Raw genomic sequence first — 16,102 nt, forward strand, 5'->3', positions numbered from 1 at the left:
CTCTGTTTCAAGTTTCTTTCTTTCTCTTGTTTCAATGTTTTTAATGCTTTTCCACCAACAGATATTGTTTCTGCATCCACACAGTATTTTAAATTAACTAATCAGAATCCAGATATCTACACTGTTGACTTACCGTCTTGTAGCAGCATTTGAAATAGCTCCACATCAGTGTGTTACGTTTCCTGACAGACTTCTTGATCTTGGTTGGATTTAAGCCTCCAGGGGGTGCTACACCGCAGCTCCCTTAACGCCTCCCCCTCTCCTCCATCCATCACCCCTTCCCCTTTTCCCAGCTTTTTGCGTCACTTGCGCTACACATTTTCCTTTATCCCTGATTAATATTTAAATAGCGTTAGAGGGTCTGATTGCTGGTCAGATGAATAAATGCATGGATGCAGGGATTCTGCATCCATGCAGGGGAGGCGTTTGGCGCAGTGGGCTAGTGCGTTGGTGTTCGGATCAGGGGGATCTTTTTTTTTTTTTTTTTGTGTGTTGACTCCCTGCTCCGAACCGTCCACCTTTCCCCCTCGTGTCCCAGCGGTGTTGAATATTTGAGTGGTGCGTGCACACATTCCCAAAGACAAGCGGGGAACTGTTTCCCTCGTAGACACGGTTAAAAGAACATGGAGCAGGACGGAAAAGTGGGAAATGAAAAGAAAGGGATGTAAAAGTCAACAAAATGCTATATTAATAACCAGCTTTAATTACATATTTCCTTTTATAACCACTTCCCAACATCAGTGTCATGTTATTAAACTTTATGCAGCCAGTATGCGGTAACTCCTCAGCAGATACTCCATTGATTACACCCGGAAAAATCAAGAGAATATATAAAGCCTTTCCCTGCGAGCTAAAGTAATGAATACATATTTTGTTAGTTAATGCAAGGCAGAGAATAGATTGGCAGAATACCTTCCCAGGGCAGATTGTGTGTGTGTGAATAATGTTGTCTTTGTCTTTGTCTGAATCTAAGGGCCTCATTGTCTCCCTCTAACTGAATTATGGAAAGGTGTGGATGTGGCTGAACTGGCAATAAGGTTTATCTGTGTGTGTGTGTGTGTGTGTGTGAGTGTGTTCACCATTGTCTGGATGTTGCTTTCAGTTGTGTTGCTTTCAGTTGTGTTGTGTTCCATCATAGTGTGTACTCTCTGATCCATGTATCCCCTGGCTCCCTCGCTGTGTGTGAGCGTGTGTGTGTGTGTGTGTGTATATGAATTTGATCCGTAGATCCCTGTGGCGTTCCAGGGGAGCGTACTCAGCTGCCCCAGCGCTCACTGGGAGACTCTGTGTTATTAGAATGGGGACCTGGGACACACACACACACACACACACTCACTCCTACCTCCCCGAGTCCCTGGACTTGAAGGTGGTATGTGCAGCAAGGGAGGGAGAGACAGAAACAAAAAGAGATTCAAAAAGAGGAAGAGAGACAAACGGAGAGAGGCTGCAAGCCATCCAGCATACCTGAAACAACAACAAATACTACCACAGTACCACAGCGACTACTATTTAATACTACAAGTACTACGTATTTTACTGAGCTTTATCGATAGAACCGTAAATATGGAAGTAATTGTACAAAAAAACATAGTCAAACTAAAGACTTGAAGCAATGCAATACGACAAAATCAACAGAAATGTGTAAATATGTTATTTCATCTGACTTTTCTTCTCCAAAAGAAAAATAAATCACACACCAATTATGTCCGTCGCTGTTAACACTGTTTCTTGTTCCACACTGTGAATGGAAAGCACATTGTGTTGATGTTAAATAGAAGACAGAACGCCTCAATATGGGCCCATCTTGAAATCTTCTTTTCATGTGTACGGCAAAAAGAGTGAGGTATAAACAATAAGTCAAAAGAAGTGACTTGTTGCGTGGATGTAAAGCAGAGGAACAAACAGACAGACGCAGAGAGACAAAGAGGGAGGTGGAGATAAACGGAGTTAGGGACAGATACAGAGGAATTACACTCTGTGAGCCAGCACCTGGAGGGCCTCTAACACACTGTGTGTGTGTGTGTGTGTGTGTGTGTGTGTGTGTGTGTGTGTGTGTGTGTGTGTGTGTGTGTGTGTGTGTGTGTGTGTGTGTGTGTGAGATAGGTGAACAGAGGCAGTGTGGCGCAGAACAGGACAGACTCTGCATAGCGTGCTGCTCGATCAGCCCTGCCAATACACACACAAACACACAGTCATCTCCCCAACCTAAACAAAAACCCGTCATTATTTTTCTTTATGGATATTAATTCAAACACAGAGTAATTGTGTGAACATATTTGGGCTCTGTGGCATTCTTGACGCGTGTTTCATTTAAAACAGGGGGGTCAAACTACATTTCATCGCGGGCCACATCAGCATTATGGTTGCACTCAAAGGGCCGGTTGTAACTTTCAATCTCAATCTTTATGTATGTATAGCACATTTAAAACAACCTCAGTTGACCAAAGTGCTGTACAGGGAACAAATAGAAAATAGTATATAATATAATAATAATAGGAGTAAAATAATAAAACAATAATTAAAAAAGCACAATAACTAGAAACATATAAAAACACATACACATATCAAAATGTTATGTTCACCTAGTATGAAAAGCCAGTGCAAAACTTTAAGACTATTTATAAATACATATATAAATAACTTCATAATTAACTACGTCTGAAAAGCAGAAGTCTAGGGCAAATAATTGCAAGTCTCTTAATTGCGCACTTCACAAAATGAGATGCATTGTGGGACATGTAGTTTATGGACAACGTGCTTATAACCCTATAATAAACATATTATATTCTTTGCTAGCTCTTGCGGGGCCACATAAAATGAAGCCAAGGGCCGGATTTGGCCCCCGGAAATTGAGTTTGACACCCCTGATTTAAAGCATGTTATCACAAAAAGAGCAAGTGTTAAGAACAGAATGTGTCCATAAAAGAGTCCAACATGCAGTAAGGTTGTATGTTAGCGTTTATTAAGCATGTATTATACTCGGATCATGTGACCTTTATACATGTGTTTATAAATGTAAGACTAAAAGTGGTTATTTTACCCGCTTTTAAATACAGCTTTAGTACATTTGAAGAAATTGTCCCATTTGCGCACTGTATACAAAAGTGACTACTTGTTTGCTATACTCTGTATTATACAATAATAGTTATTGTGTATATATATTAAAACATTATTTCCAACAGCGCATTTAATTTCATATTGCTGTACTTGACGTGACATTTATAGGACCAAATAGGCACATACATAATAATGAAGGTAGCATAAACAACATAAACGTAGGAAAACATCAACAATGTCAGCACACACATCAGGCATTCTCCTGCGACACGTGTCTCTGCTCTCACTTTCCCTCGCTCTCCCTCACTTCCTGTATCAACCCAATCTTCTCTCTGCTTTCAATCATCAATCTCTGTGTCTATGCGCTTTCTGTTTTCCGTCCTGCCCTTCAGGTTAGGGTGCATGATAATCAAAAAATAAATGAATTAAAAAGCGGGCCCCCCGGGGACTCGTGGGGATTGGGCGTGTGCGGTAATATGACAGTGACACGGAAAGCTGGCACGCTCTGCTGAGTTGTGATCTCATGTGTGTTGGAGGGAATCATGTCTGTGCATTTATTTGTACATCTGTAACCTTTGAATGCATTTTTCATTTATGTCTGACATTTTGCATCGCCCAGTGCGTCTGTGTCTACTTCCTTTCCCGAATTTTACAAGTTTTTTTATTTGATGTGTGTTTTTTTTGGATGCATGTGTGTGTTTTTCCCGTCCTATCACCCATGTCTGCAGGCTTTAGTCCTCATCTGGCACTCAGCTTCCGTGTCTACAAGGACCACATTCCTCCGTTCTGAGAGAAGTGTGTGTATGTGTGTGTGAGAGAAAGAGAGATCATTCATACTTCTCAAACACCCCCATTTTCCCTCTATTATGGCGTGACTCAAACGTGTCATGTGGTGTTCAGGAATGATCGGTTATTTGTGCTGGAGGTGAGGTCACTTCCTACTTTGTATAACAGCTTCCAGCAGGGAGCTCTCACCTTCGCTGTGAATCTGGTGCAGATCCATACGTGTGTGTGTGTGTGTGTGTGTGTGTGTGTGTGTGTGTGTGTGTGTGTGTGTGTGTGTGTGTGTGTGTGTGTGTGTGTGTGTGGTGTGTGTGTGTGTGTGTGTGTGTGTGTGTGTGTGTGGTGTGTGTGTGTGTGTGTGTGTGTGTGTGTGTGTGTGTGTGTGTGTGTGTGTGTGTGTGTGTGTGTGTGTGTGTGTGTGTGTGTGTGTGTGTGTGTGTGTGTGTGTGTGTGTGTGTGTGTGTGTGTGTGTGTGTGTGTGTGTGTGTGTGTGTGTGTGTGTGTGTGCCCTTCATGCTGTGAAGTGTATTTTAGGTTGTGTTTACTGGTCCAAACCTGGCTGTTTTGGGCCAGTAGCAACAGGAGAGCGGAAGTCCCATCGGGAGAAAGAAAGGGAGGGAGCGCTCCAAACAGGACATGGTTGGAGAGGTCACCCTGAGTGGGGTGACGGAGGAGAAAAAGCAGGGGGTCATCGTGACTTGGCTTGAAAGAGAATGGGGCGCTGATCATCTTACAATCTGAGGACGAGAGACGGAGGGATGATGAGAAGAGATGGGGACAAAGACAGACGGAGAGAAATGGAGGGAGTGGGAGGGGAGCAGGGAATACGTGTCTGTGGGATGTTAAGGGCAGGGGGTGCGTTTATTTTCGATCTCCTCCCGAAGGCAGCATCCTGTCCTGTACGGGTGGGGCTAAAGACAAGCCAGGGAGCAGAGGAAAAGGGCTAAGACAGCCCATCTGCTAGTCCCAGACACACACACACACACACACACACACACACACACACACACACACACACACACACACACACACACACACACACGGACCTAGTCACGCTCACTCTGTTGGAAGATTGTCAACTCTGGGCTAAAAATACTCTGAACCCAAAGAAGACCACAAGGCGACTAAGGTGATTTTTCATTTGGTGTTAAAAACAGAAGTGGATTTGAGTACACTCTCACACACACGCAGCATTTGGCCTGCCTCCAATTACACACACATTTGACACAAATTCACGTACTGACAGACACTCGCTGACCAGTGGTGTAGTGGGGGGGGGTCGGGTCGAGAAACTGGGCGCACTCGTGAACTGTCAATGGGGGGGGGGGTGGGGGGGGGGGTGTACGCCTGTCAGTGCAATTTACATGATGCCGTTTAAAAAATATAATAATAAAGTGCGGTTCCTCTTCCTGTCTATTGGCACCTGTATTTCAAGGTGTAGTTGTTACATCACAACAGAACAGGGAAGTGTTCTGCCTACGAGTAACTGTGAGAAAGTTCTTCCTCTCATCCAACTGGCCCCAAAACAAGGTCAATGCCACATGCGTCAGCGGCGACATCTCATTGTTCTCGTTTGACTTTAATCTGATTGTTTTTTCCTTTTCCACAATTTCGGCCAGATGGCGCTTTGCAAACATACCTGTGTGTCCCTGCTGTATGAAGCCGGCTGAGCATGCAGAGCACTGATCATGTAAGCATACAGGGATGTAAAGCACAACCGTCGGCATCATCACAGCAGCACCAATGCGCACACACACATTTAGTGTGTAATGCAGGAGATAACAGAGAGGAGCAGGATTACATTTTCCCTTATCTCTATCTCTCGGTTTACTGTCGCACCCTTCTCTCTTTCCCCGGGAGAACTCTGTGTGTCTCCGCAAATTCTTTATTGGCATCGTGTGTCTGCATGCATGTGCTCTTAGCTGCGACTGCATTCCTGCGTGCGTGTGTGTGCGTGTGTGTGTCCGTGTGTGTGTCCGTGTCTGGCAGTGTTGTGCGTGGGTAATGCGACAGGGCCATATTTCCCCCGGGCCCGGGGCTCTGCAGGCTTTAGCCTCGCTCTCTCTAAGCAGTTTAGGAAAACAATGACAGGCCTCTGTATCGACTGGTCTGGCCTGGGAGACGCACTGTTCCAACTGCAGCTCACACCCCCTCCTCTATGAAATGAAAACAGTGGAGAAATGGTAGAATGAGGTCCAAACTAGGGGTCATGTTCATATTAGAAATTAGATTTATAAAATATCTATCGATATTGACTATCCTAAAATAGAAGACAACCGGTGCACACAGACCTTAGTAAAAACAGGAAATCCACAGCATTACAGAGTTGATGGCGATGAAATGGTTGCCACCTCAGAAGAAAGCATCCAAATGATACCCTTACCCCTGGCAATCATTTGTGCTCTTTCCATTTGACCAGCAGTCAATTCATGATTTGAACAACCCTTTAGAAATCACTTTCGTAGCAATTTCCTCCCACATTTTTGTATAGTCTTCGGTTTCTTTGTGCTTTTTTGTAACTAACAATGGGCCAAGTGTGTGAGACGAAAGCAGGTGTTAACACTTCATGCTGCTTTTACATGTCTTTCAATGCAGTAAATGCTTTACCGTCTTTCTTGAACAAAGGAAAGCTTGAGGTGCAGAACCTTTAAGTGAGAGCCACAGCTCAGGAAAGAGCCTTAACTGTCATACTAAAAGAGGGAAGGTGTATTTGTGAATCCGACCCCTAGCATTCATTTGAGAGGCCTTGATTTACACTTTCCTTTTGTTTTAAACATATCTCTTTCCAAATCCTTTCACATGCTTCATCCGTGGGGCAGTAATCCCTTCACTCTGCTCAACGGCTTTTATTGTGTCCACAGGATTCATAATGAGTGGAGTCTGTCATTCTATTCAAATGTACTTGATTGACACATTTAGCTAATTCAAATCTAACAAAGTTCAAATATTTGACAATCTGTTTTCCAATAGCACAGACACCACCCTTTAAGGCTGCTTCTCCGCAGCAACCACAAGTTAACACTAAATATACAAACAGTCTTCTTCTGTCACCCAATTTTCCTGTAGAATATATCAATTACTCTGTGACACACACACACACACACACACACACACGCACACACGCACACACACACGCACACACACACGCACACACACACACGCACACACACACACACACGCACACACACACACACCTTTGATCGATCACAATTCTGCATAATCAATACTAAGCTTCCAACAACATAAATGAGGAGGTGTGTGTGTGTGTGTGTGTGTGTGTGTGTGTGTGTGTGTGTGTGTGTGTGTGTGTGTGTGTGTGTGTGTGTGTGTGTGTGTGTGTGTGTGTGTGTGTGTGTGTGTGTGTGTGTGTGTGTGTGTGTGTGTGTGTGTGTGTGTGTGTGTGTGTGTGTGTGTGTGTGTGTGTGTGTGTGTGTGTGTGTGTGTGTGTGTGTGTGTGTGTGTGTGTGTGTGTGTGTGTGTGTGTCCGTTACATTACTCGCTCGTCTTCATCCCTCTTCCTCCTCTCTGGGCTGCAGCGCTGCCAGCTCCTCTAGGGACCCCCCCCTCCTCTTCCTCTGTCCTTCCTCTCCATCCCTCGCTCCGTCTACAAATCAATACAGCAGCAGCAGGACCGTAAGACCCTCAGGGAAACACACACTGCTCCTCTTCCTTCCTATTCCCAATTTTCCTTTATTCAAATCCTTCTAGGACACTTTTTCCCTCTTTTCACATTCCTTATTCCTCATATATGATCTCATTCTTAGAGGTCATATAAGAGGCAAAGGTATCAGACATGAGCTCTCCTCGTTTCCTCTCCTTCACCCTGTGTCCTCTCCTCTTGTGTTTAAAGTCACATTAAGAGGAATAAGCCTGACCTCTACTGGCGATGAGAGGAATTTCAGCCGCGGAGAATGAGACAGAGAAAGAAGGGTTTTCTGTCATAATGGGGTCAGTGTCTCCCAATGAGATCTGCCTCCTCACTGGAGAGACCTCCACACACACACACATACACACACACACACACACTTATTTTTCACTGTCCTGTTTATTAATTTTTCTCATTTGCTCACACATTTCTCCCTCACTAAATGTGTGTGTGGACATTAATACCCTGCTTTCCCCGGTACGGCCTAGCTTGGCCTCTAAAGCCGAGTGGCAGACTTCCTCACTCTCACACACACACTTGCACACACACACACACACACACACACACACACACACACACAGACACACACACACACACACTTGCACACCAAGGGGCTCAGCGAAGCATGCGCAGCAAGATAAGGGCCATAGAATGACAAATAAGTATTTATCACGCCCAAACCACGTATAATCCTTCACATGTCCCCGTCCTCCCCTCATCCCCGACTCTTGTTTTTCATTCTGCTCTCCTTCGCTGTTCATTTTTGGCTTTTTTCCCCTATCTGTGAGAGAGGGAGAGCGATTAATCTGAGAATTAATCTTAGAAAGCTGCTTTTAATGGTGGTGAAGGGAGGGGAGGGGGGGGCGTTGATTGGGAAGGTCTCACTGGGAGTTGTGTGAGTGTGTATGTGAGGTTTTGCAGGGAGATAGCTGGGGAGAGAGACGGAGGAAAACATCCTAGTGGAAATGTCTCTGATATACACACCCACATTCTCAGATAAATCGTTCCTATCATCTCCCCCTCTTACACACACACACACACACACACACACACACACACACACACACACACACACACACACACACACACACACACACACACACACACACACACACACACACACATCATCTCACCAGCTTTAGATTTAGATTCTGATTTGAAACCAGAAAATCCAGATTATCACAAATGTCGTTCCACATTGTAGCTGATATGGTAAATCCACAGGACAGGAAGTGTGTGTGTGTGTGTGTGTGTGTGTGTGTGTGTGTGTGTGTGTGTGTGTGTGTGTGTGTGTGTGTGTGTGTGTGTGTGTGTGTGTGTGTGTGTGTGTGTGTGTGTGTGTGTGTGTGTGTGTGTGTGTGTGTGTGTGTGTGTGTGTGTGTGTGTGTGTGCAGAAGCCTTGCTAACAGGTATTTATCTTTCAGTATAAAGTTAAACATACTATTAGTTCTATTACCTCCGTCACTTCCACATGCTAATCTCTTAATCTCAGTTGTTACCTAGAGATCTCTGCATCGTCTCCCTTTGTGCTCTCACTGCTGATGTGAATTTTAATTTAGGGAAAAAAAAGGTTTTGTTTTTTGCATTGTGATTATGTATTGATGTGTAGTGCGCAGACGTCTTTGGAGAGATGCGAGTGTAGGCGTCTCCGCGGTATGGAGACGGTCTCTGTAAAATATTAATCACAATATCAAAAGACACGAGGTTTTCAACAGATCTGAATAAACAAATCGAGGCGCCCGGTTCCTACAGAAAATAAATAAAAGCCAAACCAGAACAAATACTCTCTGATGTCTAATGATTTGGTTTTCAAGTCCTGCTTTTGTAACACGAATAGCTGTGTTGATAAATGTGTATCCCGTTATTTCGGTGATGTTGCATGTATGTTCCTATCAAATGTTTTTTTACCTAGTTTCCAAAATCTTTTGTGAGAGCAACAAAGCCACAGTGCTGTCCCCACTAGTTTGTGTTGCAGAGTTTCTTCTCCTCTTCTTCCTCTTCCTCCCTCAGACTATGTGAAGCGAGAGGCCTTGCTGTCTGTGCTGTGGGAGGCGGTTGTGTTTCTGTTCTATTATTGGATGGGGGTGCAAGTGCAAAGCACTATGCTCACGTAGCCCATTATTTCTCTCATCATGTGTTCTCACTTGTTCCCTCTCTTCCTCCCTCTCCCCCCAGAACCACACACTGAGTCAGCACGCGCAGTGAGACCAGGGCCCGGCAGGATCCCTCGGCTCAGCCGGGACCCCCGACCCGGAGCCGGCAGGGGACTCCCATCTCCACATCACAGCCAATCAAAGTGTCATTTGCAACTCACATGTAAAACTCTAACGATCGCACCACTGGGCGCGGCTATTAGGAGCAGCGGGGGAAAGGAATATTAATGGGAAATGCTATTAAATAAAGAAAGGAAAAAGTGGGTGAGAGAAAGGGTAAGAGCTAGATGAAGGAAAGAGTGAATAAAGGTATTGTACGTGCAGTATTTTTTATTGTCCCTGCCAACCCCTCTCCCCCCACCAGCTTCTTCCCCCTTCCCTTCTCCCCCCCCCCCCCACACCATCATTCCCCAGGTCAGGCATTTTATTTTTTTTAATAAATAGAAAAGGAAAAAAAGCGATCCTTTGTTTCGGGATTTTTTAAAATAGATTATAGTAAAAAAACGTCACTTTTTGTCCCCTCAGGTGCTTATTGAATTTAACTTCATAGGTGCCAACTTCTTTGATTTCTTTCTTTCTGCCATATGCGCTTACTTTCTTTATCATTTTTGTACCTTTTATTTCTCGCCGTACGTAGGTACTTGTGCTGTGTTGTGATTGTTTGTTTGTCGTAATACTCCCGACTTCCCCCCCCCCCCAACCCCCTCCTTTTTACTATTATTGTTATATATTTTTTTTCCTTTTTGTAATTACTATCAAAAAAAGTCATCAAACTAAATAAAGTGCAGAAAACCATACAGATGTTTCTTTTTTTGTTTTGGATTGGGTTTTCCAGTCTCTATGGGGCCTATAATGGTTATTGTAAAAATGAATATCATCGATTTCAGTGCGTCTGGTCAATGACTGATTTTTAAATGTGAATTAACCAGATTGTAATAATCTAGTACAGACAAAAAAGATAAAACAAATAAATAAATGCAAATAAAAGATGTCTGTGTGATGTGCATTTCATTGAAAATAAGTGATGGAAATACTGATGAGGTTTATTCAAAGGTACATGTCATGAAGTTCAGTGCATATTTTACAAGCCAAGGCAAGGTTTTACATAAAGAATTGCTCATGCTTAAAAGCAGTTTAGGTTCATTACATAAAACATTGGAAAGACATTCTAGTCTCTAGTTCTAAATGATCATAAGATGATCAACGGGTAAGAAAAGGAGAGTTTTTTTGGTATTTTATTATTCTACTTATCTCCTTGTAAAACATGCCTTGAAAACAATATTCTTGTAATATGTGATTCTCACGTGGTCTCTGGATATTTTGGGGACCCAGCTGCCCCAAAATATAAGGTAACGGGGTATGAATGAAATCAGGACCTTAACGCAGAATGGAGAGGAGGAAAGTATAATGGATCAACAAAAAGCTAACTTTTAGTAAAACAAAGCTGATTCATAACAGTCAAAACAAAAACAAAACAACAAAAATAAAGAGAAACAGAGGGGCATGGAGGACAATAGCAGGAACACAGGTATCAACATAAACGACAAATCAACAGAACACAAGGGCAGGCAGGCATACAGTATACACACAATACTTAACACAAAGACCATACAACTGGAGAGGGCAGCAGTTAAACACAGTCATACAATCACACAGGCGGGAAAACAGACAGCAAGTCAAAACCAGACTAGACCCAAAGAGAAAATACATTTCAAAATAAAACAAGAGACACAAAAACTGAGATCATGACAGTAACAATAACTATAGAGGTGACCACTGTAAAACATATAGGACTTTATCAACAGGGACAAAGTCCTTGACCGATTCGCCCGCTGCTGTATACAGATCACTGTTAGAATTAGACAGTTCTATCTTCATTGCCAGACAAAAGCATGTGTCATTAAACTTAGGGACATCATTCACTAGAATATCTGTGGGGTTGATCGCTCTTTTCCACATCATCTCAGAATGTATCTTCTGTTAGAAAGACACATGCTGCTTGTTCGTGACTTTCTAGTGTGTCCCTAATTTTACACCACGCAGTAAGAAGTCACATCTCTATGAATGCTGCAAATAACTTTATAACAGATGCATCTAATATAGAATGATATTTAGATTAAAGTTCCGTGCATTAAATATTAAACGTGTGGTTCAGAGTGTAAGCAGTAGGTTACTCCTGGTTGATACAATTGTTTGAATATGGAGGCGAAATTTCCACAATACTTCCCAGCCTTAGCGTCTCTTTAGATTAGCCAACAACTGTATGCATACACATCTAGAAGACATGAAGCAATACACAGTATACACCCCATTGATGCATCTCTGCTCGCCTGATGGATGTATGATTTAATGGATCACGCAAAGGTTCAAATTGGTTAAAAGGCCCTATTATGCTTTTTGGGGTTTTCCCTTTCCATAGTGTTGTAAATGTTTCTGTGCATGTCAATGGTCTGCAAAGGCTGCAATCTCAATGTTCACACCAGAGGGAGTTTCTCTCACACAAACTCCCCCCCTGCCTGAAACGCCTCCATTGGCCTCCACTGTGAACTTCCGTAACATAATGTCATCACTATGTAACACTTGCGCTTCTATTGGCTTGCACAACATATTGTTTGTTATAGTCCAAGGGCTAACATTGAACATTAAAACATGTAAACATGTCACAGTAAAGCAGGGGTGGCCAACCAATCAGAGGTAAAGAGCCAATCATTTTACTGTGTTACTGCAAAGAGCCACATCATACACACAGGCACACATGCTGGGTGTATGTCCCCGACCTCTCTCTCTCCTTCTCTCTTTTGCTCTCAGCCTTTCTGTGTGCTCCCTCACTCTCTTCCTCTATGTGCCCCTCTATATCTCTCACACATACAAAATGAAAATCTAAAAATGAACAATAATTGACACACACACACACACACACACACACACACACTCAAAGACACACCCTCCCATAGACACACACACCCTCTCACATACAGAAAAATATACCTCTGCTCAGCCAGATTTCCTATAAATGTCACAGTCCATGATAATGACATAAATGGACTTAAACCTCTCCTACCAGTATTAAGTCCAGAGGCCAGTTATAGTCAATCATTAATATTGTGTCTCACACACAAACTCTCAGTTAAAAATCGTTATCTTACTATGCATGTTGCTTCTTTGAAACGTGCAGAGGATGTGGAAGGGGCTCAAATGCATGAAAGGGCACATTTGCGATCTTTGTTAATAATTTAATAAAAATATGCCAGGACTTTTTTCTCCCTGTCTGTATCTCTCCAACCCTGTCTCCTAAAAATTACGTTCCTACAGAACTAAACTGCATTCTCAATTACGTTTAGCTAGAAACGTATTTTCTCCCACGTTACGTTCGTTATGAAGGTATCTCAAATACGTTTATTTTCTACATATCTTTGCCATTTATTGTCTTGCTTATAATAATGATAATAGTTATTTATAAATATCATTTTAGAGCATTTGAAATCAGTAGGCTATAGGCCTACTAGGCGAGGCTGTAATTTCGCCAGCTGTTACTCTCATGAGCGAGGCAGAAAATAATAGTTTTAACATGCCTAAAAGCTGCTGTGTCGTTTATTGCACCTCAAACATTAAAACAAATCCAGAGTTACGTGTTTCTGAACTTCCTCTAAGAAGAAAGGACAGTAACAGAAGATCTCTGTGGCTTCAGGCTTGATCGCCGTTCAAATGACAGCGTTGGTTTCCCCCAAAAGTGGGCGGGGGGATAAGTGACGTATATTTTACTCATATTTTATTCAAAACCATTTTATTTATTCTAACGTAAATGACATGCCAGTGTTTTATCTTTTTATTACTTATATTTTTATACTTTATTTGCTATGAGTTATATCTGAAGCAAATTATGTTTCTGAAGATGTGTAGTCAATTCCACCCTTCAATGTAGCATAAATGTGAACTCTCATTACAGGAACAATACCGGAAACAGACGTAGGAAAGATCCTCAGCTCGCTGATTGGATGTTTTAGCCGCAATGCACGTTTTTAAAGATATTACTGATTTTCTTTGAATATAAGAATGTAAATACTGAGTTGAGAGAATAGTCAGGGGATTTGGGGGATGGGAGACACACCTATGGAATCACAATTTCAATAGCTTACCATTAAATGACGGATATACCTTTCTGTCGGTGATGTTTTACAAATCAGATTTTCTCGTAGATGTGTAGAAGTAAAGCATGAGAAATAGTATAGCAATATCCTGTAACATTATGTAAAAACATGAATAAAACTAAATATCTTCAGATCTTATACATACATAAGTGTCCTACACTAATAATACAAAGTTATTATTAGTATGCTGTGTGTACCTTGTGTGCACCGCCTAGTGGTTAAAGCACGTTATTGAATTATTTTTGTTGAATAATGTTATTTGATGAAAACAATATTAAGAGTATATACTTTCATAGGGAGAAAGTAGAAGGTCAATGATAGAAATATAGAATATAAAAAATGGGGAAGATACTGTAAGTGATCTCTACAATAAAACAGTTTAGTGCACGATGTACAAAGATATGAGGATGTGCAAAACAGACAAACTAATTAACCTTTATTAACACATTAAAGAATACTTTAGGTTAAGGTCTTCTTTCAAATAAGAAAAAGCTTTGGGGGTATCTATCTACAGATAAATATTAAGCCTGACAAAGTCCTTAACGTCTAATATATTGCTTTCCTGCCATGTTAACTATGTTGAAGCACTTATTTTAAATGATATTATACACATTAATTATACTCTTATGTATGTAGATAGAATAAGAAATGTGCAGAATATGACAATTTAATGGTGGAGGTATACACACATATTGATAGATGTCTTGTAATGCACTGTTGAGGAACCTGCGACCCAAGTTTTTCATTCATTGCATAACTACACCATAGTTGTGTATATGATATGTCAATAAACCTTAGAAAATCTTGAAATCTTGAAAGGGATGTGCAAAATAGCCATAATATACAGTCTTTAATTAACTATTAGTAGAGAATAACGAGTAATGAATATACTTTATAGAGATCTGCAGATAAATGTTTAGTCTTCTCAAGCACCAACTATAAAATATCTCTCCTGATTGTTGGCACTTTCCCTGAATTTTACTCAGGTGTAAATAAAATCTGCTTTAAGGGTTGTTTATATTTCACATCATTAATCAGAATCTGCAAAGTAACTCAAATAAATGTAGTAGAGTAAAAATACCAGGTTAACCTCTGAATTGTAGTGGAGTAGAATTACAAAGTAACAATGAGCTGTCATGTGGGTATATATTAATGCTGCCCATTATGGACACAAGCGATTTTCACTTATTAATTATATGTTTTAAATTTGTACACACCAATGTGTTTCCTATCGCCTAAACCTCCAGGGCTGTACACAGTTTAATACTGGCAACTTCTAATTTTGGGAAAAACTAAAACGTCTTTTCAAACTACAATTCCCAGTAGAGACGTGCCATAGAGAACATGTTGCGAAATACAATAGCCAGCATGTGTAGTTCTGGGGAGGGCGTTCGAGTCCAGTTTTGAATAGTCTGCCGTGGTTTGTTCCATTTCAAAGAGTTTGACGCTCGGCGTAACCTTGGCTTGAAGATTAATCACGGGGTTTGTCAACGGGACTGTATTCCAAACGATAGCTGGGGATTATGGGTAGTGTAGTGTCTTCGCTCTTCGGCCATCCTAAACTGAATTTTTTTCCGGATATCATATCGCATTAACAACACCACATCTGGCGTCACAGAGATCTTCTGTTACTGTCCGTTCTTCTTAGAGGAAGTACAGAAACACGTAACTCTGGATTTGTTTTAATATTTGAGGTGCAATAAACGACACAGCAGCTTTTTGGCATGTTAAAACTATTATTTTCGGTCTCGCTCATGAGAGTAACAGCTGGCAAAATTACAGCCTCGCCTACTGATTTCAAATGTGTGCTCTAAACTGATATTTATAAATGACTATTATCATTATTATAAGCAAGACAATAAATGGCAAAGATATATAGAAAATAAACGTATTTAAGATAAGTTCATAAGAAACGTAACGTGGGAGAAAATATGTTTCTCGAAGATATGTAGAAAATAAACGTATTTAAGATACGTTCATAACGAACGTAACGTGGGAGAAAATACGTTTCTAGCTAAACGTAATTGAGAATGCAGTTTAGTTCTGTGGGAACGTAATTTTTAGGAGACAGGGTTGATCTCTCACACACATTAATGACCGTCATTTAAAAATAAATGTAAATAAATGAAGTGTATTTCAGTTAATTCTCCTCACATGACATCTCAACTTTTACCTAACCCTCTGACTGACAGAAGCTCTGCTGACAGAGATGCACTTTCTCTCTTGTTTATTTCTTTACCGCGAATCACCAAATTCGGGAGCCCTTCTGTGTCAGTAGCCAGCTTTCCGGGAGCAGGCCTTCTCACATACACATA

The 16,102-nt window shown here is 41.5% G+C and overlaps 1 protein-coding gene across 1 annotated transcript in view; it reads left to right on the plus strand.

Annotated features, from left to right (window-relative positions):
* Positions 1 to 10,626, plus strand: part of znf423 (zinc finger protein 423) — a 157,226-nt gene extending 146,600 nt beyond the window's left edge. Inside the window, 1 exon segment of the mRNA XM_034205890.1 lies at positions 9,662 to 10,626. Coding sequence (XP_034061781.1) covers positions 9,662 to 9,691 — 30 coding nt within the window. The 3' untranslated portion in view covers positions 9,692 to 10,626.
* The last annotated feature ends 5,476 nt before the right edge of the window (positions 10,627 to 16,102 follow it).

This window comes from Gymnodraco acuticeps, unplaced genomic scaffold (assembly GCF_902827175.1).
Source record: "Gymnodraco acuticeps unplaced genomic scaffold, fGymAcu1.1, whole genome shotgun sequence".
Taxonomy (NCBI): Eukaryota; Metazoa; Chordata; class Actinopteri; order Perciformes; family Bathydraconidae; genus Gymnodraco; species Gymnodraco acuticeps.